General features: G+C 33.2%; 2 protein-coding genes across 8 annotated transcripts in view; one reads left to right on the top strand and one right to left on the bottom strand.

The window, feature by feature from the left end:
* The window catches only part of Csmd3 (CUB and Sushi multiple domains 3), a 1,151,628-nt gene that overhangs the window by 727,585 nt on the left and 399,982 nt on the right, over window positions 1–24,061 (top strand). For all 7 annotated transcript variants that reach the window (XM_046464911.2, XM_058585685.1, XM_058585684.1 and 4 more), the window contains 2 exons: window positions 11,547–11,685; window positions 19,505–19,692. In XM_046464911.2, coding sequence (XP_046320867.1) covers window positions 11,547–11,685; window positions 19,505–19,692 — 327 coding nt within the window. The remainder of the gene's footprint in view (window positions 1–11,546; window positions 11,686–19,504; window positions 19,693–24,061) is intronic.
* On the bottom strand, window positions 20,760–22,639 carry LOC124106968 (multiple coagulation factor deficiency protein 2 homolog). Its single transcript, XM_046464912.2, has one exon. The coding sequence runs from the start codon at window positions 22,615–22,617 to the stop codon at window positions 22,126–22,128; it is 492 nt and encodes a 163-aa protein (XP_046320868.1). The 5' UTR covers window positions 22,618–22,639; the 3' UTR covers window positions 20,760–22,125.

Genomic DNA, 24,061 nt, shown 5'->3' with positions numbered 1-24,061 from the left:
TTTAAAGTTATAAAATTATTTTACTCTTTATGGAAAAATAAGTTAGATAAGTCTTAAATACTACCATATATTTTATTAAATTTCATTTAAATATACTACTCAAGTTCATTTTTGCCTTCTTTCCTGCTTTTTCCCTAACTCTGTGATTTTTGTTTCAGTGAATGTCCCAGAGCTGCAACTTGGATATTTTCTCTTGTTTCACTAACTGTATTGATGAGTCTCTAATTTTATCCAGTCTCGAACTTTAATTAACATCTGTGTGCTGATGTCTCTCAAATTTACGTCTCTTATTCCTGAAGTCCAGACTCATATATTTAAGTTCTTACAGAATATCTGCACTCAGATGTTTAATAGGTGTCTGAAACTTAACCTGTCCAAAACTCATCTCTACCCCCATCATTCCAAGTCTGTTATGGTCAAAAATTTTCTCCACCATTATAATAGTAATGGCATTATTTCAGTAAAGTGTGCCACAACTCTTAAAGTCATTCCTTGCCCTCTATCACAACCATATATAGTGCTTTGTAAAACCTTGTTAATTCTGTCTTTGAAATAGAGCCCAACTACTTCTCATTGCCTTCATTCCTGACACTGGTATCAGCAACCAATATCTTTGGTCTTAGCTACTGCAATAGCCATCTTGATGGTCTCAGTGTTTTTTCCCTAGCTTCTACTCAGTTCTTTTTCTCAATAGAGCTAAAATAATATACCTACTCTCTCTAAAAAGAATTGTTCCTTAAAGAATTCTCCTAAGAAGCGCCTTTCCTTTTCCTCTCAAATCCCATGCAGAGAGTGGGATTTATATTTTAAATTTAAAAATGACTTGTTACTTAATTTGTGCCCATCCATTGGTTTTTTCATCATAATTTTTCCTCTGGTTCTCAGAAGGCTCTCATGCATATATACTATTTGCTTCTCTCTTCTATACCTGACTCTTTGCCTGCCTCCCATGAATATTACACTATAGTCAGCAATGCCCTCTTGATTCTAAAGCAACTCCCTGGACAAAACTGGAAATGCAATGTTGGCCTTCTGGATTACATTGTTATGTTTTTAATATGAATAGGACATAATACATTGTATGAACTTCTTTACAAAAAAGGAGGATTTCATTAAGTTAAATATATTGCAAGAGTCAGATGGATGCTATTGGCCCAAAGCTAATGATTTAATTAAGATGCCGATTTAAAACTGATTGAAACAAAAATCACCTCTTTCTTGTGGAGAATCATAATAATTTCAAATATTGTTATCTTTTCAATCTTCCTGACAAGGAAAACAACCCAAACAAATGTGTGATTAATAAACTGTAGAGCCATATTTTCCTGCTGCTTCTGAATTAGCAACTTATACCCCTTGCTAAGTAGGAAAAATTTATCAATATTGATCTCGGGCTGGGGATGTAGCTTAGTGGCCAAGTGCCCCTGAGTTCAATCCCTGGTACCAAAAAAAAAAAATATTGATCTCCATAGAAAACTGCAGTCTGGATAGCCTGCCTGGAACTTAAGTGAGTCCTGACTGACTCTTCTCTCAATTATTTGTGTGATGGAGATATGGCTCCCAATTTGTAAAAGCTGCAATAAGAAAGTAAGGGACATTGATATAGTTTTACATTGTCAATCTACCTATTTTTCTGTAACTGCTGGAGTCATAAGTTGTTCAGTTTACATCCATCTCCTTTTAAGAGAGAGGAAGCTAATCTCTTTATATTCAAGAAGTTGAAGGTAACGACTCCAAGAGATTCCCTTGTTGAGAATGAAGATGCCTGTGTGAAAGAGGAACTAGAATCCATGGATAGATATTTGCTCATACAGTTGACTTTTCTGCTTTCTTTGAGTATTGAACAAGAGGGGAAAAAAAAAAACTGATGAAAACCTGTTACTTTGGAGATGAAAAGAGCTGTCTAATTGAAACAATTCAAGTAGTCAAAGACATGAGTTTGCTATGCATCAAATGAATACCAAAGGAAGTACTTGGACTTGGTTACAGAATTTTAAAAAAAATCCAATGAGAAGAATCAACTGTCAGGTGTGGAAGCAGAGAGATCACTGGAAAAAGTTGAATTCCTGTGTGTCAGGGAATCATGACACACAGGTGAATAAATATTGTCAATACCTGACAAATGGAAGACATTAGTGAACAGTAAAGGTTAGTGAGGGAAATGGCAACAGTCAAGAGAAGACAGTGACAGCAAATTTACTTCATACTAGTGCTGACCTCTCACAGGGAAAGGGAGCTAAAAGGAAAGTTAGCGAATGAAATATGTAAGAGGATACAAATTCTTTTCTATTCCAAGTGCTGAGTGGAACAGCAATTAGCAAGCACTTGTCTTCCCTCACCATGCTCCTTCCTGTCCCCCACATGTCTCTGGCCATTATCCCAGCAGGCATCCTGGGTGGGTGGGTGGAAGAAATGAGAGAGGTTTTTTAAATTTGACTGACTGGAGGAAGTTTTTCAACAACAAAAAAAAAGTGATTAGAAAGTCTAAGTGTCTTGCCAACATGTTTTTGACATGTAAAAATGTATGTTTGAAGGCAGAAGACAGAGACAGAGGCAAGAAAGAAAGAGAAAAGGCTTCTGTTTTTGCTCCACCAACTTTAGAATGTTCCATAAAATGCTTATTCAAGCATGAACTTCCTTGTCCTCAGAATAGTGCTCCCTGAATTACTATGGCTTATAGTCCTTCCTACTCTCTAGTGAGATTTCTGAGAAAATTCTTCAAGTGAATAGGATGAAACTAAAGTCCCTGGAGAACTGTTCAGAATAAGGCTGGACTTGCATACGAGATAAACTCTCCCTTTGAGGGTATGAGCTTTTCTCTTGAATCTCAATTAGCTTCAGAGGAAAAGACATCCAGAAATATCACATTCTCTTTGGAAAGAGTTCTTTTATTGGACTAATGATCTGATGCATATATCAGAATTGATTTGTAGTTCTAAAGGACAGGATATGTGTTTACATATGTTACATAGTTATATTTAAGAATCAACCCCTTTTTACAGTACCTATTCATGTAGTATTCTGGTCTTCTGGTCTCCTGGAGAACTACCATAGGAAAATTAATTAACCCATCTACAGGGTTCTGCTCCCAATTTCTGCTGAGCTAGGTATGAAGCAGGAGAAGAAGGGAAGGAGTTAGAGAAATGAGAGGAGGTGCAGAACTGCTACTCACACTATCTCTGTAAATCTATTTATTTAATTTGTGTGTTTCTGTCTCCCTGTTTTTATACTAGATTCAAACCTGAATTTCCTTTACTTTTTTTTTGAACCATCATCCAATGTGCAGAAATTAAAAAGATCTGGTGATTACTTACCACACCTACAACCTAGAACAAGTAAAGAAAGAGAATAAAGGAAAGAAGTGGAACCACCATTGTGTGATAGTCCCTGAGATGGCATCTAGATTTTATCAGGCATATCTCCACAGAAAGACATACTGGACCAAATGATAGAATGCTCATCTCTTTAAGTCACTTATTACTAAAACTTTTCAATCAAAATCCAGCTCTAAAAGTCCCCAACTCCCTCTGAGGACCTAAGTGCCAATTCTCAAGTGGAAGAGCATCTCCTGCTGTGAAACTCCACAATTCCCTCAGCATTTTTATTCAAGATAATTTTTTTTTCTGAATATACTCTGATGTACTTCATACTCTTTCATATTGGTCTTAAAACATACTAGCTATTTTAAATGTGTCCTTTCTACTAAAATTAACAGGAATGAGTCAGTATTCCAACGCAGATTATTTATAACAAGTTTTCTTTAGGCATTAGAAAAATAAAACTGGATATACTCTATGTCTTTTATTTATCATGTGTTCTGCTTTTATTGCTAAAAAGCATTGTAGGCAACAGCCTGTATTTTAAAAATGTATCCAAATTACCTTCTCATCCTAGAAAGTTGTGGCATCATTCAGGAGAATCTTAGAGGTATAGAATACCCATGCCCTCTTGGATTTTCTTGTTGTGGTCCTGTTTTTTCCACAACCAAGTTGTACCAGGGCATTGGGTCGGTTGCAGACAAGACAAAGATTGTGTCCAGTCAGTATGGGGGAGATATGGTTTATTGGGGAAAGCTTACGAGAGATCAGAGACTCATCCCAGAGGAGTTCAGTGGCCACATGCTGACAGAGATAGCACCTTCATCCCTCATAGTGCTTTGCCAAGCAGTGCCTCCTCTCCCTCATGGAGTTTTGTCCAGTGAGGGCCTACTGGATGAGTGACAAATATCCTTTCCACAGTGCCCTCAGTTTTGCACTCATCCTTACTCACAAAGGGATTTTATGTGTAAGATGGCAAAAGCAGTGACATCATTGATATTAGCTTTCTCAATTAGCTTGTCTGGCCCAAGAAGCAACTGTCCTGATGTACATTCAAGAAAATATACTTCTACAGGTAACACTAACTTTCCTAGTTCCCAGTGTGAATAAGAGAAAGTGTTTTTCAAGGTAATATGTATCTGGACTTTCTGGCTAGGCTTGCACTTACTGTTCCCTTAACTTGGCTAGGTTTTAGGAGACAGAGAGGAGGCGTTCAGGGACTTGAGTTGTTACTGTCCCTTTTCTTTAGGGATGAAACAGGGTCTAAAGAATAAAGTGATCTGAAAAATCAGAGTAAGAGATCTTTAACCATGAGGATTTCTGGGTTCCACCTAATAGCTGCTAGAGTTACAGTCCTGAAATGTGCATTTCAGCAAATTCCCTAGGTACCCATTAAAGTTTTAAAGCAATAATCACTGCACAAAACTTAGAGGCTTAACCTTCTTAGCCCCTCACTAACTCTATATTGCAGCAACAACAACAACAATAACAACAACAACAAACACTTGACTTTCACACAGTTGGATTAGTATTTCTCACTTCCTGCTTCCACACATTCCCTCTCTCTGTAAGCCTGTTTTCTCTTCATCTCTTAATCTAGACCATCTTCTGATATCTCTTTCAGGAACTTTTTCCTAATATTTGGGTGATTACCTGACATTCCCTTTTCCAGACTTCCTACCCAGCTCCAGTATATCCTTATCATATTTCATGTTAGCTATAGATACTGTGTGTCTCTTGAGGGCAAGTATAATGTCATAAAGACGTTTTGAAAAAAATTGAGTAACTAGCAAAGTATTTTATATATAGCAGAACTAAGTACATTTTTATTGAATTAATAAGTTAATGAATAAAAATGATTTCCTATTGGAAAATCACTTAGGGGTTTAGAATCTCAAATTTATATTAGAAACTTTTGGAATGAATATTTCATTCTCCTAACATTTCATCCACCTCTGTCTTCAATAAACTTATGTTAAAGAGCATAAGAAATGGGGATGTGGTTGTAGCTCACTGGTAGATTGCTTGCCTAGCAGGAGTGGGGTACTGGGTTTGAAATTCAGTATCACATAAAAATGAATAAATTTAAATGAATAATGAAAAAATGAATAAATTTACAACTAATTCAAAAAAAAAATAGAGTAAGAAGTGCTTAAATAAGGGTTTCTCCTGAAAATTAGTTGAAAACAATCAACCATGATGGCCCCTAACTTAGAATTTAAAGATATGAATTTAAGTCTCAGCTCTGCCACTATACTAGGCCTGTGTTTCTCATCAAGTCATATGCTTCATGATTTTTATCCATCTGAAAAACAAGTGAAAGGACAAATCCAGTATTTTTATGCCACAAAAATAATTTTAAGATGTAAATTATCCATAAGCACATTCTAAACCAAAAAGTAAATTTACTGTTTGTTGATATGGCAGAAATGACCAGCTATTGGTCTGCTAATTGAACTGGAAATGACCTCCAAAGCAATGTAGGGAGACCCTACATTTGAAAATGGCAGCCATAGTCATCAGCTGGGTCTTGTAAGGATAAGAGAAAGAAGGCTTATTCAGTCAATAGGTTCACCTCTTTGACTCTTTCAAGAATATGTCAAAGAAAAATTTCACCAACAGAGTTAAACAGGTAACAAAGACTCCATTCATGACTATTGCAATAGGGAAGCAGACTAAATTTAACTCCTCTGGAAGAGATGAGGGACTTTAAGTATTGGGGCGAATTAGTAGAAAAGTACAAGAGGATACTAGTCAGTAAAATGGCCAATGTGATTAGGTCATTTGTTTGCAAATTAGAATTTATTGAGGTCATTTTCCTACCCTCCCATAGAAACTAGAAGAGCTTGTGATTACTTTTCAATGGGATGACTCCCAGATCACTAAGATGCTCCTGAATTGTAAAACTAGTAGGAAACTGGGAGAAGATTTATATCTCAAAGGGACAAAGAAAGAATATATGTTGTTGTTGTTGTTTTGTTTTTTAAATAAATGCCTCAAGAAATGGAGGTAGGTAGGGCTGCAGGTGTCTAGCACAAGGAAAAAGGCTGTCTAAAGTTTAGTCTATCTGAAGGCTGTCTTGGTCAGATGAGAACTAAACTGTATTATTTCACAATTAATATCTATGAATTTACTTATTTTGGCAGCTACCATCATTGCAGTTTGCAGGCTTAGGAGAGAGGAAGATCCAAATACAAAGTCCATCCTGGATTTTGCCCCAATGTAGTATTATCTTGGCTGTTGGCCAATTCATATTTAATTCTAAATGAAAACATTTCCCTCCCCCAAAGATTGCATATTCAAGTATACTTTGATTTCTTCCTCTAAATGTTCATCTTTACCTTCTACCCATATTGAAATTTCTTTTGAAAATGATTCCAAAAATAGCCAAGGGCTCCATATTCTATTTCATAATTTTTATTTGATATTTTGCAGACCCTTGGATCTCAGCATTGAATACCTTTGGCTTCCTATGTAAAACTCCTCCATGTTTTGCATTCTTCATTTTGCTGAATTAGCAATGGCAGGTATATGCCAAGGGCCCAAGGACCAGTTTAGGCTTCTTTCTTTTAACTCTTTGCCTCTCATCAGTAAATGCTTGTGACTCTACCCCTCAGATAGCTCATATTCAGCTTCTCCTTGTAAAAGCTTTATTTCACAATTATACTTTTTCCTAGAAAATTCAAACACGCTCCTAACTGATATTACAAACTCCCATTGCACTGTCTCTAATCCATTTTACTTGCAAGTTCCATTAAATGAAAATTGTATCCTTTGTTTATAAATGTATATGAATCCTTTGTTTTAAATTGCTTGGTTCATTTTCTATACTATAACATACCAGAGCCTTTTCTAATCATCTTCCATGGTTTCCCATTACTTTTTGATTCTACAAAAACATGTCAGTATTACTCAAAAGCATTGTGCATTGTGCTGACAAGTCTTTATGCTTTTCCACAAGCTATTGCATCCATTTACAATATACTTATCTTCCTCCTCGTGAACTCTGTCATATCCTTGAAGACTGAAAACAGAATACCTACTATGAAGATTTTATTCATGTCCTCTAACATAAACATATGTATCTGTATTATAGAATTTATGACATTTTACATTTTGTTTTTGCTTCTTTGATACAATTCATGACATTTTACTTTTTTTTCTGTGTTTTGCACTAGGGGTATTCTGAGGAAAGAAAACAAGTATTTTATTGGAAACAGGGTTTTAAAATCAAACTGCCTCTTTTCAAACCCTTGATTGCTCATATGCAAATTGTTTAAATGTTTTGCACTTCATTGTTCTTATCTATAACAATAAATCTACCTGGTCGAATTATTTGGAACATTTTATAAAATAATTCAAGGATGTCTTAGCATAACACCTGACACATAAGAATTTTTCAATAAGTGTTAATTAGTATCAATGCCACATGGGCATATATTTGATTCAAAATAATTTCCATTAACTGAAATACAATTGAATAAATGAATGAACCAATGAAATGGGATTTGTAAAATATCTCAATATGGTCTTGGTCTCCCGCTTTCTATACATTCCAAATTTTTTTTTTCAGCCAGAGATATTTATTGTGTGTGTGTGTAACTTTTTAATGGGATAACTCCCAGATCACTAAGTGTATGTGTGTGTGTGTGTACCATTAGCAATGTCTGTCTGTTAGTCACTAGGTATTGAACCCAGAGCCTCAGATATTCTAGGTTAATGCTTTACCACTGAGTCACATTCTCATCCCTGTTATTTTCTTTTTTCTTTTTGGTAGCAGGGATTGAACTCGGGGCACTCAACCACTGAGCCACATCCCCAGCCCTATGTTGTATTTTAGAGACAAGGTCTCACTGAGTTGCTTAGTGCGTCACTGTTGCTGAGGCTGACTTTGTACTCGAAATTCTCCTGCCTCAGCCTCCAGAGCCTCTGGGATTTCAGGCATGCACTACCACAGAACCACAGCCCTGTTATTTTCTTTCAGATTAATCGTTCTTAAAGTGTTGCACCTTTTTTTTTTACACCTGGAGAATAGGAGCTTATTTTAGATATGTATAAACATTTCTTAAATTTCAATAGTTACTATTTATTTTCAATTATTCTGGGAAAAAAATAATGCTACTACATAAAATTTATGATTTTATGTATGATTTTACTTAGGGAGAATCAAGCTATATAATGTAAGACAAAATGAAAGTGAATCTATTAAAGAAAAAGTATTAAATGATTTAAGGAACATGTGCATATTTTGTATTGTAAGGTTTGGGCAATAAACTTAGTCTTTCTGTTTGTATTACTATTCATATTGCAGTTGGTGCCTCTTTCCAAGTAAAATGTGTAGTATTATTAGTCCTTTGTTTCAAACTTCATTTCAATTTTTCTATATAGTATACTGCCTTCCACTTTGGACAGGTTTCTGCAGCTGTTTCGTGTTTTCTCTCCAGTTGGTCCCTCCTTTTTTTCCCCTACACTTTGTCACCTCCAGGCTTTCCTGCTCTTGCTCCACTATAGCTTCTCCAAATACAGCATTTCCCATCATGTGCCTGATACTTCCTTGGATCAGCAGGCTTTTTCTGACTGACCTATATAAGTGTGTCTCCCTTAGGCATCTTACTTTCTGGGGAGTCTGCTTCCATCTTTTGGGATTATACTTTCAGAGAGTTCCAACCTCATATGTCACAGAAAGAAACTACTTCAGAAAATGCCATAAGTTAAGTAGGATCCACTGTTGAGCAGGTTCATCATTTAGAAAAGTCCTTTCAGAAAATAGTTGCTATAATTTTATTTATTCCTTCATTTTAAAGAACCCTTCTAATCCTGTCTACCTCACACTTTGGACTAAGGGGTCAATCAAAATGCCTCTCAATACTTTACTTTTAATCCTTTATGATCCATTACTCAATTGTTAATCTTATGATTAATTACCTCATTTAATGATGATTAGACTTAATGCACAAATACTTTTCTAGAACAATATGAATTGATTACATAAAAAAGATTTCTGTCAGAAATGCTTTATTACTTTTGGGGTCTTCTCTTACTAAAATGTTTAGCTCTGTCTTTTAAAATATAATATATTGGCTATTATTCATATAATTTAATTTTGAAATACATGGAAATCCTACAGAAAACATGATTATGAGTTACCATAAAGAGGAAGAATAAATAATCCTTAAGAAATGGACTCCTCAGGCTGGGGTTTTTGCTCAGTGGTAGAGTGCATGCCTTGCACGTTTGAGGGATTGAGTTTGATTCTCAGAACCACATAAAAAATAAACAAATAAAATAAAGGTATTGTGTCCATTTATAATTATTGAAAATATTTTCTAAAAATGGACTCCTTTGAAAGCTTTTTAGGAAATAAAATTAAATTCTACTAAGAAAAACAGCTTTTATGAATGCACTATCTTATACAAATTATAACTTTTGGCAATTTCACATAGAAAATATTATACTTAAAGGAACATTTTCTAGTAATGCTTAATTATTAGGCCAATTTATAAATATTTACTATTTTATTTGGCTTAGATGAAGTTGTTTGTTTGTTTTTAATCTTTTTCTAGTTGCAGATGAACACAATACCTTTATTTTATTTATCTTTTTATGTGGTGCTGAAGATAGAACCACTGAGCCACACCCATAGCCCCTAGATCAAGTTATTTGAAAAATGGATATATGTAAAGAAAATAAAAACATAAAATGGGAAGTGGAAAATCATTTGGTATAGTCTCTAAAGTGTTGAAAAGTTGACATAATATACATTTGATACATTTTATTTCTGAGTAATTCTCAACATTTCTAACAATCTTTCCATATTTCTCTTTGTGTACTTTTTGAAAGTAGAGCAAGCTAATGTAGCTGGGGTGCAAATGGGAGCAAGCTAATGTAGCTGGGGAGAAATTCATAGTCTATACTAAAGAATAGGCAACAGGTAGAGCAGGCAGAGAGAACTTTATTGGTCAACTTGGAAAGAAGTCATAAAAGGGCATGGTTATTTTGAGGTTAAACAATAAGAAGTCACTCTGGCTAGAGCATGGTCAATAGTTAGTGAGGATTCAGAGACCAGTTAAGAAGGCATTTTTATATTCCAGTATAATTTAAGATGGCAACTAAAGAGATAGAAAAATGAGTGAACTTGGAGATTAATTGGATTTGAAAATAAATGATAAGCATAATAGAAATATGAAAAATGAATACTTAGCTTTTTGGTTTATGCCACTCAATGAATGGTGGCTTCATTTACTGATAGAGGAAATAATGAAATAGATGGAGCTTTGAGATCCTGTTTTGCAAAAGTTGACCTAGAAAGTGCTTTTGAGACTGTAAAGCTTTGTGAACTTTGGCAACTTGTTTTTCTTTTTGCAAATTGTTTATTCATCTCCACAATATAGTGTTCCTACTAAGTGATTTAAAGCAGCACTTACTGGAGCTACAATACTATCATTGTGGTTTCAATTGTGTTTGAATTTAGGGAAAATCGAAGGGTAAAGTATGTGAAAAGATAAGCAAAGGATTTGAATTGGTTGTTAAAAAGAAAAGGGAACTGGAATATATGTCTAAGAAGGGGAATACATATCTAGGAAATAGTATGATGGATCAATACTTTGAATGGTATTTTTCTGTCAACTGGACTGAAGGAGTAGATGAATTAATAAATGAGAAATAAGGAGAAGCATTGAATTGATGATGGCCTAAATTTTAGTAGTGATAATGGAAAATGGAAGCTCCGTGTCTTAGCAGACAGTTTGAATTAACGGGTGTTTGATTACATAAATCAGTTAATGAAAGAGAAAAAAACTAAAGTCAACAATTTATGTTTTATGAATCTTTAAAGATAAAGAACACAATGGAGATACAAAAAGATATTGATTGAAGAGACTACATGTGTAGCTCAGAGGCAGAGCACTTGCATAGCATGTGTAGGGCCCTGGGTTTGACTTCCAGCACCAAAAATAAAATAAAGATCTACTTTGCACGTGGTGATGATCACTTTACTACTTCATATGCGAAGAAATATAACTATGCCATATATTTTACATAGATTATCTTTTAACAGAAAACAATCATTTAATAACAAATTGATTAGTTCACCTTTAGTTTCAAAATTGTACTAATTAGCATTTAATAGGTATATGTAGAAATTCATTCAAAAATTAGAGTTGGTATTAAAAATTATTTCTACAACTAATTATAAAAGTTTTATTCCTGCTCTCTGATTTTGTTTTTCAGCTCCATGTGGTGGCCATTTTTCAGCTCCAAGTGGAGTGATTCTCTCACCGGGATGGCCAGGATACTATAAAGACTCTTTGAATTGTGAGTGGGTTATTGAAGCTGAACCTGGACACTCTATCAAAATTACATTTGAAAGGTCTCTGAAAATATATATATATATATATATATTTTTTTTTACCTTTTAAAGAAAAGATTATATAAAAGGATAGTTGGTATTCTTTTCCTTTAACAAATCAATGTATAATTTTATTGTATTAGTCAATTGTTGTGCCTTACATGCTACAGACTCTTTGCCTCCTTTTAACCTTTCAGGCTATTTTCAAGTTAATTTTCTATTTGTTTAATGTTGTATTTTTACTACTGAAGTATGCAAGATCGACCTTTTTTTAGTTTACATAAATACACAGTGCTCAGATGAAAATGTGACCTTTAGCTTGATGAGTTTTGTTTTTCTATATTTTGAAGTGCCAATAAATTTTGCTTTGCTAGGTTTCTAGAGGCAAAGTTGGTGAAAATGCATTCAAATTGATACTATATTGCAGCCTAAGACACTAATGCACACTGTCATATATGTTCCAAAAAATGATTAGATTATATGTGTGTATTAAAGATTGAAAAGTTGGCTTTGTTTCCTCCTAGGAAAATTAATATTCATCAATCATTATCATGCAATACTATGATATTTTAAAATTAAAAGAATGATGTTTCTGCTCCATTATTAGATCACTGTCCAAAAATCAAGACAGAATAATGTACAAAATCCCCAATTGTATTCAATAATACAATACCCTCATCACCTAACCTCTTTTTTAAAAAAATTAAACAAATAAAGAAAGCTTCCTAAAGCATTGAATACATTTGATAAGAATATAAATAGTGCAGAATATCTTTATTATGACCTGATGATTAGATTTTACAAATATAACTTGACCCTTTCCTTACTCAAGAAGTCCTTCATTGATTTAATCCATCAATGCTAGTGTTAACATTTGCATAGAAAGAAAAAAAAAAACAGATTTTTTTTGAACTGGCATAAAGTATTATGCATTTTATGGAATCGTCCTACCTTACTATAAACTTCACCACCTTACTATGACTGTATTAGTTTGCTAGGGATACCATAACAAAGTACTACAGATTAGGAGACCCAAAAACTAGAAATTTATTTTCCTACAACTAGAACTCTGAGATCAAAGTGTCAAAAAGATCATCTCTTCTGGCCTTTATCTTTAACTTGTAGATAGCTGTGTTCTATGTCCATCTTCACATGATCTCTCTATGCATGTCTGTATCTTAATCTCCTCTTTTTCTAAAGATGCCAGTCATAAATATTGAATTAAAGAGTTTTACTCTTGTGACCTATTTTATCTTAATTAGCTCTTTAAGGGCCTTTGTCCATGGTCACATTCTTGAGTTACTGGGGGTTAATATTTAAAGATAGATTTGTGCATGGTGGCACACACCTGTAATCCCTGCAAATTGGGAGGCTGAAGCAGGAGGATTGTGAGTTCAAGGCCATCCTCAGCAATTAGTGAGGCCCTAAGCAACTTAGAAAGACCCTGTCTCAAAATGAAAAATAAAAAAGGCTGGGGAAGTTTCTCAGTGGTTAAGCACCCTTGAGTTCATAGCACTAAAGAAAATAAAATTAAATTAACAAAATATATAAATTTCAAGATAGAAATTTTACAGGACACAATGTATGCAATAAGAATGACTTATATATTTTAAAAGAGTTTTTATTGGAATAATTCAGCATGGTTCATTTTGTCTTAAAACCATACAGAGTGTGTGTGTGTGTGTGTGTGTGTGTGTGTGTGGTGCTGGGGATCAAACCCAGGGCCTAGTACATGCGAGGCAAGCACTCTACCAACTGAGCTATATTCCCAGCCCCCAAAACCATATCCTTTGCTCATTGTTTGACATGGTTTCTGTTGCCATAATAATTTTAGAAAGCTTAAAATGCATATTATTTATTTATTATCAAATTTTTATCAAATATTGCTGTTCCATGAGTGAGGAACTCAATTAACTAACCTTACTTTATTGTAGAGAATTCTATTTGCTTTGAAATGTACAATATAGCATGGTTTTATTGATTATATTATTGAGTAACATAAAAATTATAATTTGAGACAATAGAACAGAGATTTTGTCCATATTTTTCATTTGTAAAGCTTAGAGTATTACATTTGAAGCATAAACATATTTGTCAACCTATCATAATTAATGTGATTTTAAATGAATCTATATATATCAGGTACATGATTTGAGTATTTTCTACTTTAGATTTGTCATTGTTTTATATCAGAAGATATGATATAAATGTAATTGAAGACTTTCACATTTCATTATGTTTGTATAGTTGATAACATATATCACTCAGTGCTCACTGGCTTAGTGGGTTTTGTTGCTTTGTTTTGTTTTGTTTTCTACTCTACTTCTGGCTCTAATTCCTTTGGGCAGAATCATCCCTCTTGTGAGAGCCTGAGAGTTACTGGCCTCTCTCAATGTTACTGTGCTCCTTATTTGTATCATTTTCCTTCATTCTCACAAAAACCATAATATAAAGGGCAACCAGGAGGATTACTGCACAATCCAGAATAATTTAAGATTAAGTAAGCAAGCTTTTGTTGTCCTAAATTATCTTCATAGTCCTAATCACAGTAGTAAGTGCATATAGTGCCACAGTTCCCTCTCTTATCCGAGATCCTTTTCTGTATTTAGTCTCTTTGGCCTTTAGGATCTTCAACCCTTGTTTCCCCTTTCTCCTGCCAGCCTCCAGTATGTAGCAGGGCAAATCACAAAATACCTGTTACTTTCATGCAGAACAATTTAACTGTTAGTTTCCCTCACTACCCAATTGTGTTATGTCAGAGAATGAAATGGATTTTACCTTTCTTTCCAAACATGCCAAATATTCATCCTTTCTTCACCTTCCAATTGAACAAAACCATAAAATATCATAAAAATTATATAACTGAAGATGATATAACTATAAAATATTATCTTATTTTCATTTTCTTATACTTAATTTTTTTAAAAAAATGTTTTTAGTTGTTGAAGGACTTTATTTATTTATTTATTTATTTATTTATGGTGTTGAGAATCAAACCCAGTGCCTCACACATCCTAGGCCAGCGCTCTACCACTGAGCCACAACCTCAGCCCTCTTATATTCAATTTTCTAATGCTGCATTAGCCTACAACATAAGATTAGAAAATGAGTTAAAGGAAAATAAATGCAAAGTGCATTATTGTATTCAGAAGCATCCCCTGTTTGCTTAGGAGACTGATTAATCATCATTAAATAAATACACTCCTTATGTCTTTCAGCAAAAACTAGGGTACTTAGAACTGCCCAATTGAAAAGCAGTTTGATTACAAAGAGAAGCCTGCATTTCAGAGCATATATTCTTTAACTTTTGAATTTGAACTTCTGTTCAAAGGCACTGTGTTTTCTGTCCAAAATTGTTACCAGGTATTTCTATCATTGGTGGATACAATGAGCCTTCTGGCAACTTGCTTATCTTGTTTAGATACTTTAGAATTGTCAAAAATGAATACATATGACATAAACCATCCCAAATTTACCCTCCTAGTGAAATCTTTCCATCCATTTTATGTCACACTAGTTAGACAAAAACTTTATTTATATTATATAAATATAGCTACTAAGAATGTTTTGTTCTGTCACCATTTTATTCTTATATGTTTATTAAGACACAAATCGTTTTAATTAGAACAGAAACAAGAAAGCTAAATTGAAAAGTAATTTTCAATACTTGTGCACAATAACAACCATGCCTCATTTCTCAATTCCTAAATTACCAGCTCAATTAAATTACATATCTCATAGCCCCTTCACTTCCCTGATACCAATTCTTTAAGAAACTATTCCTTGTTAATTGGCTGGAAAAATCAGGTTAGAATGCCTTACAAATTAATCAATGCTATATTCAATATTTTAGAACAAACAGCAAGTCATATCAATATATTTTCTTTAACTCATATTTTATATAAATAAAATTGTTCCAAATCTTCCCCCCCCCATAGTGCTGGGGATTGAACCCATGATCTCATATATGCTAAACAATCACTCTATCACCAAGGTACTCCCCCAGCCCCAGAATCTAAACTGAAATGTTCTTATTGAGGGTTGAACCCACTATTAGCCACCCCTCCTCTAAGGTGGGGGGGACTATAAGATTCTTGATTTGCAGTTATCTGAAATAAAAAATTATTTATTTTCTTCCATTTTTTCTTTTCTAATGACCTTTTAAGGATTTGAGGCTTTGCTTGAATGTTCTCCATACTTCATGTGCTTTGTAGAATAATTGATTGCTATGAGATTATACTTGTATTACCCACCCTTCACATGGTAGGAGTAATTCAGTAGCAAAGGGATATTCAAGGAACTTCACTAAGTTAAAAAATAAATGCATTTTAACCATTAGTTTAGTGGGAAAAAAAATCACTTGGAAAGTAGACACACATACACTCACATACACACAAACCACTGCCTTGTATATTGATCCTATAATGGTTTGGTGCTTCATTTGTCTAAAGACTATTTTGAGAAGCAGGATATTATTTAGAAGTGTTTGACACATATTGGGCTCTTGAAAAACCAGATTCTCCTCTGATTTTCTGTCTAAGTTCTTGTAGGAACACAAGACTTTATTTATTTATTTATTTATTTTTTATTTTTATTTTTTAGTACTGAGAGTTGAACTCAGGAGTGCTTCAGCACTAAGCAACATCCCCAGCCCTTTTTTGTATTTTATTTAGTGTCAGGGTCTCACTGAGTTGCTAATTGCCTCACTAAGTTGCTGAGGCTGGCTTTGAATTTGCCATCCTCTTGCCTCAGCCTTGGGTGCTGCTGGGATTATGGGCCTGCACCAGGGCACCAGCTAAACTTTTTAATATTTTCTTTCATTCTAAGATATTTTCTTGCAATTTGGTTCCAAGTAATGAGTTACATTTATTGTAAAATTCACGAATAACTTAAGTTGACTTGGTTGAAAATACATTTTGAAAGCTCAAATAATATAATTAAGATGGTGGAATAGCTATTTTGTAATTATTGTGCAATTTTTCTCAAATACAGAAATTGACTAGAATTAATCTACAGAAAAAAACTTGAAGATTTTATTTACAGATATATTAGTAATTAGTTGTCTCCTTGAGATTCTCTTAAGCAGAATAAATCAATGAGATCTTAAGAAATGTGATTTCTATCAAATACAAAACAAAATAACAATAATACCAACAAATATATGGTTTTCAAAAGGTGTACCTGTTTTTAATACATCCAAAAGTTTAATGTCTTATTCTTAGATATGTAGAATAATTTTTATTTTTACCTCCTCTCACAGTTCCTAACTTTTTTCACTATCTGGCAGCTCCTAACTCAGTAAGACAAACTCATTTTACAATCAATCATCCAAAGTATGTCTTTCATTTCCTTTTCCTATCTTCAGCTCCCTGACTAAATTAAAATCTTATCAGTATCAGTGTCCCAGAGGTTTTTTTTTTTTTTTCCCAATATTTAAGTTAATGACGATTATTTTAATTTGACCAGAATGGGTTTGAATTATATCAAGAATGTTTTTTTTTTTTTTTTAATGGACAACAATGCATGAGTAAGATTAGGTCCCATATCATTTTTAAACTCATCTAGTGATTCTATATTATTTGTTCATTATAACCAATATATTTAATGTCATAAAGGAATGGTAGAATGAGGCCATTCGTGAGAAATTTATACAACCATCTTAATACACACAAATGAGTGAAATTTAATTTATTGTGTTACCCTATCCCATTTTGCATGTTACATTTTTATAGTTCCTTAGAGCAAATCTGTAATGATTTTCTTTTTAAAGATTCACTGCTGCTGAACAATTTTCTCTATATTATCAGTTAATGTTGCTACTCTATTAAGAATTAAGTCTTTTTATGTCTCAATTCCAAGTAATCCCTGACTCTTCTGTGTATTTTAATTTGGTTGTTGTCAGCTCACTAGCAATCAAAGTGAAATTCCAATTTCAATATTCATGATAGATTGACTACAAAGCAACCATATAAGGAATTCACAATGCCTAATTGCCTGATTATTTTCTTAAAGTACTTAGTATGTTTTGTGTTTTTCTTTCTCTACATTATTATTACAGATGCAATATATTCAAGGTTGCAATATTAGAAGTAAGACAAATGTATAAAATTCACACATTTTACCAAGTATTTTGCTTAACAGGATGTAATGGGATAGAAATTAAAAAACATTCAGACTGTTACTCCTTAAATGGCATTAAATTATGTATTTAATTTTGACCACTCTTTTGTCATTTTGTAACAATATCAGAGGTTGATATGATATAATGAAATAAGAGTTTTAGGCATTTGTTTTGCCTAAACTTGAGTGTTTTTTTTTTTTTAAGGAATAATGTGGTTTAATCTTATATGCTGAAAAATTCTGATAAGTATGATATTTAGTTATTCTCTGAAATGTTCTTGAAAGTATGCTGGAGATACTAGAAAAATAACACTGAAAATATATTGGAAGATACATTTTATTTATTTATTTATTTTGGAAGATACATTCTAAATGTGTGAAAATATATGGGTAACACTAAAACATCCAATTATGTTGAACACTTATTTTTGTAAATTGGTAACTATTCTAAAGAAAAGACATTTTGTTGTTAAAATATATTTGTTCTTTCATTTATCCAGTAAACATTTATTGAATGTTTACTATATACAAAGCATTGGCAAAAACAGACATGCCTGACTTCAGCTTATAGAGTTTTAAGAAAGACAGTTGTCAAACTAGCAAACACAACAGTGATAAGCATCACAAAGAACATAGCAAATTATGCAGAACAGTAGAAGAACTAGCCTACATTGTGAGGCCAGAGAAGGTCTTCCTGTCAACATATTGAAGCTGAAACTGAAGATGTGTAGGAAAATCTTGGTAGAAGTTACAAAAGAATTTCCTGGGTTTCTGGGTCAGCATGGGAAAAGCAATTAGATGTTCAGCTTTTCATGAGTGCATGAGAATATAATTATCTATACAAAAGAATGTACATATATATGTATATATTTTGTTCTGTATTTATTGGCTCTGTATTTGTTGCATTTACAAAATAATTGTATCTTTTAAAAAACTGAAATCAGCAACAGAAGTAACAAAAACCTAACCATAAAAGCACTAGCATAGCCTAGAGTCAAATGATGTTAAGGCCTCTATAATTTAAGAAAATCTGATACGGTTTTAAATTCTAAATACTGCAGTTACCTTATCTGTAGAGTAGGTATAATAAAAGAAGTTACTTTATAGTTTTAGTGGGATTACTTAACAAATTTATACAGGTAAACTTAGCAGTTTCTGGCACTTAGTAAATATCAAATACATCATCACTAGTTATTAATTTATATGTAGAACTGCTGTCTATTGTTATCTACTTATAATGAAAAATATTATTTTCAAATACAAACTATATATGAATTTTAATTGCCAACAAAAATTTGTCCAAAAATATATAAAGCAAATTTTAGAATTCAAATTTATATATTAAGATGAAAATCTGATTTACTGATTCAAAAATAATATGAATCACATTTTTCCATATAAATTATTACAGCAACTAGAAGTGATTCAAGAAATATACTTAGTTGATGAACAGTCTGTTTATTTATTGGTGATAATCCTTAACATTTGAAAATGTTTACTTATGAACAAGCATGTACATATATGATTTTAATGATCATTTTCTATAGGAATGAGTTTATAACTTTGGTAATTTAAAAGGACAAGTATGAACTTAAATATTAGAGAACCTAATGAAAATTATAAATATGCTAAAAATCTCAAGTAGAAATTTAAATAACAATTTAAAGCATTATTTTCCTACATATATTCTAATATATTTCCATATGTTTCTTAACCTTAGATTTCAGACTGAACTGAATTATGATGTTCTGGAAGTTCATGATGGACCAAATCTTCTCTCACCCTTGCTTGGATCTTACAATGGCACACAGGTGCCCCAGTTCCTATTCAGTAGCAGTAATTTCATATACCTACTCTTTACAACAGACAACAGTCGTTCTAATAATGGTTTTAAGATTCATTATGAAAGTGAGTAATTACAAAATATTTTTTGATTTCTCTATTCTGCTTGCCTTGTATTTTGTATTATCATTGTGTTATTAATAGAACTGGTAGCTCTAATTATTTTTTAAACTCAAAGATTTTCTTGAGCTATGAGAATGCTATTGCTTTATAAGATATATGCTTTAGTAAATTCTGCAATGGATTTTCCAATAATATCTATCTAATGTTACTACCAAAGTAAATACTAAGGAAATGGTAGAAGTATCAAACAATTATTTTAAAATGAATTCATGTACTAATTATTTATGTTTGATTTTAAAAAGCAGACAATAGGCAATAAGTGTCTTTTAACATTTACTTCACAAACTCAATTTTCAAAAAATTTTCTCATATGATTCACACATTTTCCATTTAAAATATAAAATTTCATTTGGATAAAAGACTGAAAAGTAAAATATATATGAATAGGAATATAATTAACATAACTCGTCAAACACTATATTAAAACAAGCTGTAATTCAGAGTCTTGGAATCAATTCATGATAATCTCAATTAAAAGCTCATACTTCTGCTTAAAAAGTCTAAACTATGTCTTATTTAAAGGTTTTTTTTAAAAAAATAGTTTTAGTGGACACAATACCTTTATTTTATTTATTTATTTTTATGTGGTGCTGAGGATTGAACCCAGTGCCTCACACTTGTGAGGCAAATAAATGCTCTATCACTGAGCCACAACCCCAGCACCTTTTATAAAGGTTTTTATAACTCAGGAATTTACATAGGAAAAAAATTTCTGCTTTTATTTATAAACATCTTGAAAATTTATACCTTTGTGGCTGTATTGTGTGTATATATATATATATATATATATATATATATATATATATATATATTATACACACACACCCCTAAACTCACATATGCACACATTTTTATCATGAAATGCATTACCATATTCCTTTGCATGAAAGTATTTTGATAAATGGATACATGAGCACATTTGAGAGAGTTACTATAAGACATCTGTATATCAAGATCTTGAATTAAAATGTTTAACATTTACTTATTAACACTGACATAGTCAATTTTTTTTGTCCCATCGGTTTTATTGGCCATATATTCAGAATTCATTATATAAATCTTTCAAAATAATGAGATATTACAAGAATAGTTTACAAGTCAGCTCTGATTGCACAAATACTTGACACAGGAAATCATTTTTACAAATACATAAGTTTTCTTACAAGAATACTTTAATAAAGAAAATAAGTCTCTATACATCTTACAGCAAATTTTATGCATTTTCTTTCCCCCATTCAACCATCATTTTGGGTTTTCTATCACAGCATGTCTACCACATCCAACAAACCAAATTACAGTCTGTAGCTTCTTCTCACTTTCAAATACTGAGATTTCTCACACTGTTGAGGAATTTTTCAGCTTCCTTTTCTAATCTTTCCTGAAATTTAAGAATTCATCCATTCAGGCTAGAAGAGGTAATTTAAACAACATTCCTTTGAAACAGAACTTGGATCAGGTTAATCACTGGGTTTGATGAATGATCTTTTCACTTCCCACCTAGGCTTAAGGCCAGCCAATGGTTTAAACCTGCTGTACCAAGTCCTTACATTCCAAATAGTCCCAAAATTGCAAAAAGGAAACCCTGGAAACAAGAGTGAAATACAAATATTAAGAAAGCTAAAATATTTGCTATTGATTAGAGAGCACCTTTAAATTAAGGTTCCTCCCAAGTTGAAGACGACAGAAAGGAAAGTATAAAGGTGTGGCAGTAGTTGTATAAAATATTGAAAATCTGAAAAGGTTAATTGCTTAGGCCAGTGGTCTATCATTTCCAAAATGTGAGAGGATACAGAATCCTTGCCTCTGTAGCCAGCTGAACTCAATATCTGACATTCTTCTTATGTTGTGGCTTTGATACAGCCTAACAAATAGCCGCTTACCCAGAGCAAGTGATCCTGTAGGCCAGGGGAACTTTAGAGAATACTGACCTCGTTTATCCGAAGAGATGGAACCCACCAGGGGAAACATGTGGCATTCACTCCATCCCTTCACTGTCACTGAAAAGTGTGTCCACTTGGCAAAGCTTATTGTCTTACTTTTCAGGTAGCATGAATTAAGATCAAGAATGAGCAATATCCTACAGTTAAGTTCCTGAGTGCTCAGCTCCAATTATTCCATATACTTAAGAGGATTCGTTCATCAAGCCCTTGTCCATTGAGAGATTTAACAGCACTGAGGGACCACAAAATGCCCATTTCTCTTCTCCTTTATTTCTCTTGATTTCTCTTTTTCACCCCAGTGTAACAAATTGCTACAGGTTTTTACCAAAATGCTGCAGCAGTAGTTAAAAATGAGTTATTTTGCATTACCCAAAAGAATTCAATCACATTATCACGGGTCACATTTGCATATAACTAGGAGATAGCCAAATAATGTTTATTGCAGTGATTTTGCAAATTCAGCATAGTCAATGTATCCATCATTGTTCTTGTCATCATCTCTCAAGACACCATCTATTATGTTAATCAGTTCTTCTTCACTCATTAGTGGGGCCTGTTCACTCTCTTCCTCCTTATGGACATGAGTGATGGCTGTAGAGAGCTCTAAGCCATCAAGTAAATTATTTCCATCATAATCGTGCATTTTGAAATAATGGAGCTGCAGTTCTTGTGGGGACATCTCCGCCTCTGGTTTGTTGATGACACCTTCCAGATGCTCCATGATATGCTCTTGGTCGTGCACCGTGTTCTTATCGAGGCCCACGCTGCTGGGATGGGGAACATTGGCCCCGGGCTCCTCAGCCCTGGCACCTGGAGCACAAAAAGCCCAGAGCAGGCCATACAGGAAGGGGCCTCTGAGTAGCTGCAGGGATCTCATGGTCACCGGTACCCTCACTGAGCCCGCCGCAGACGAGAAGCCCTCCAGCATGAGCCTCGCCAGCCCCCGTCCCGAGAACCTGACATAGTCAATTTTTAAAGTTTATTTCAAAATTAATTTTTGCTAGCAATTAATGAATATCAGTATATACCCATATTTTCATTTAGTTCACTGCTGTATCCTATGCCCACCAAATTAAATATAATCCCACCTCACCCAAGGTATGTGGTCTCTGTTGTGTGTCAGGCACAGGCCTATTTTCTTTCTTTCTTTTTTGTTTTATTTGTTCTTTTAAGATATACATGACAGTAGAATGTATTTTGACATATTACACATATGTGGAGTATAATTTATTCTAGTTAGGATCCCATTCCTGCGGTTGTATGTAGTATGGAGTTTCACTGGTCACATATTCTTATATGAACATAGGAGGGTATGTCCAATTCATTTTGCTGTCTTTCCTATTCCAATTCCTCCCTTCATTCCCTTTATTTAATCCAATGAACTCCTCTTTTCCATCTCTCCTTTATTATGTATTAGCATCCACATATCAGAGAAAACATTCAGCCTTGGTTTTTTGGGAATGGGCTTATTTCACTTAGCATGATAGCCTCCTGTTCCATCCATTTAGTAGCAATTTCCATAATTGCATTCTTTGTTATGGCTGAATAATATTCCATTGTGTGTATATACCACATTTTCTTTATCCATTCATCTGTTGAAGAGTACCTAGGTTGGTTCCATATCTTGGCTATTTTGAATTGAGCTCTCTAAACATTGATGTGGATGCATCACTGTAGTATCAGGCACAGATCTATTTTAAGGAGTAAATGAAACCATACATGTGAATTTTTGAGCAGGATCGCTAACATGCAGTAAGTTCTAAGTAAATGATTCTTTTATGTTTTTCCTATAAAAATTAAACAAGAAATTAAAAATCAGAAGTCGAGCTGAAATTCATTCCTTTTGTCAATAAGTTTGAACCACTTGCAGGTTCTTGGTAATATAGTCCTTTTATTACTGAGGTATATTGGTTTAGAAGGCAAAGTGGAGGCTGAGAGCTAAGGGAGGTTGAAGCTAATGAGAGACATTTTATATTGATTTGTTGAATCTGGTGGGAGGTGGTAACTTGCTATTTAAATTTGCTTATAAGAAATCACATTCTCTCATTTTACTTATTTTAGTCTTGAGGTTTATTTTATATTATGAAATAGTTTCCAGAATTATAAATACTTTGTTATCAAGGAGACATAAACCTTTTTCTCTGACACCATTTTTTTTTCTCTAGATGAAGTAACTGGGCTTTTGTTTCGAATGAACCATTCACAAAGCTCAAAATTAGTTGATTATTAATCAAAAATTTAAAAATATATGGCATTTAGTTAGTGAATTTTTGATTTTAAAAATTAAATGTATTAAGTAGAATTTGATTTCTATAAATGGACCAAAACCCTGTGAAAGGGATTTCTTGCAAAAGCCACCACTGCTTGCACTC

This window comes from Marmota monax, unplaced genomic scaffold (genome assembly GCF_021218885.2).
Source record: "Marmota monax isolate L192 unplaced genomic scaffold, Marmota_monax_Labrador192_F-V1.1 WCK01_AAM20220418_F8-fsc00003, whole genome shotgun sequence".
Taxonomy (NCBI): domain Eukaryota; kingdom Metazoa; phylum Chordata; class Mammalia; order Rodentia; family Sciuridae; genus Marmota; species Marmota monax.
This window is presented reverse-complemented; position numbering and strand designations above follow the sequence as displayed.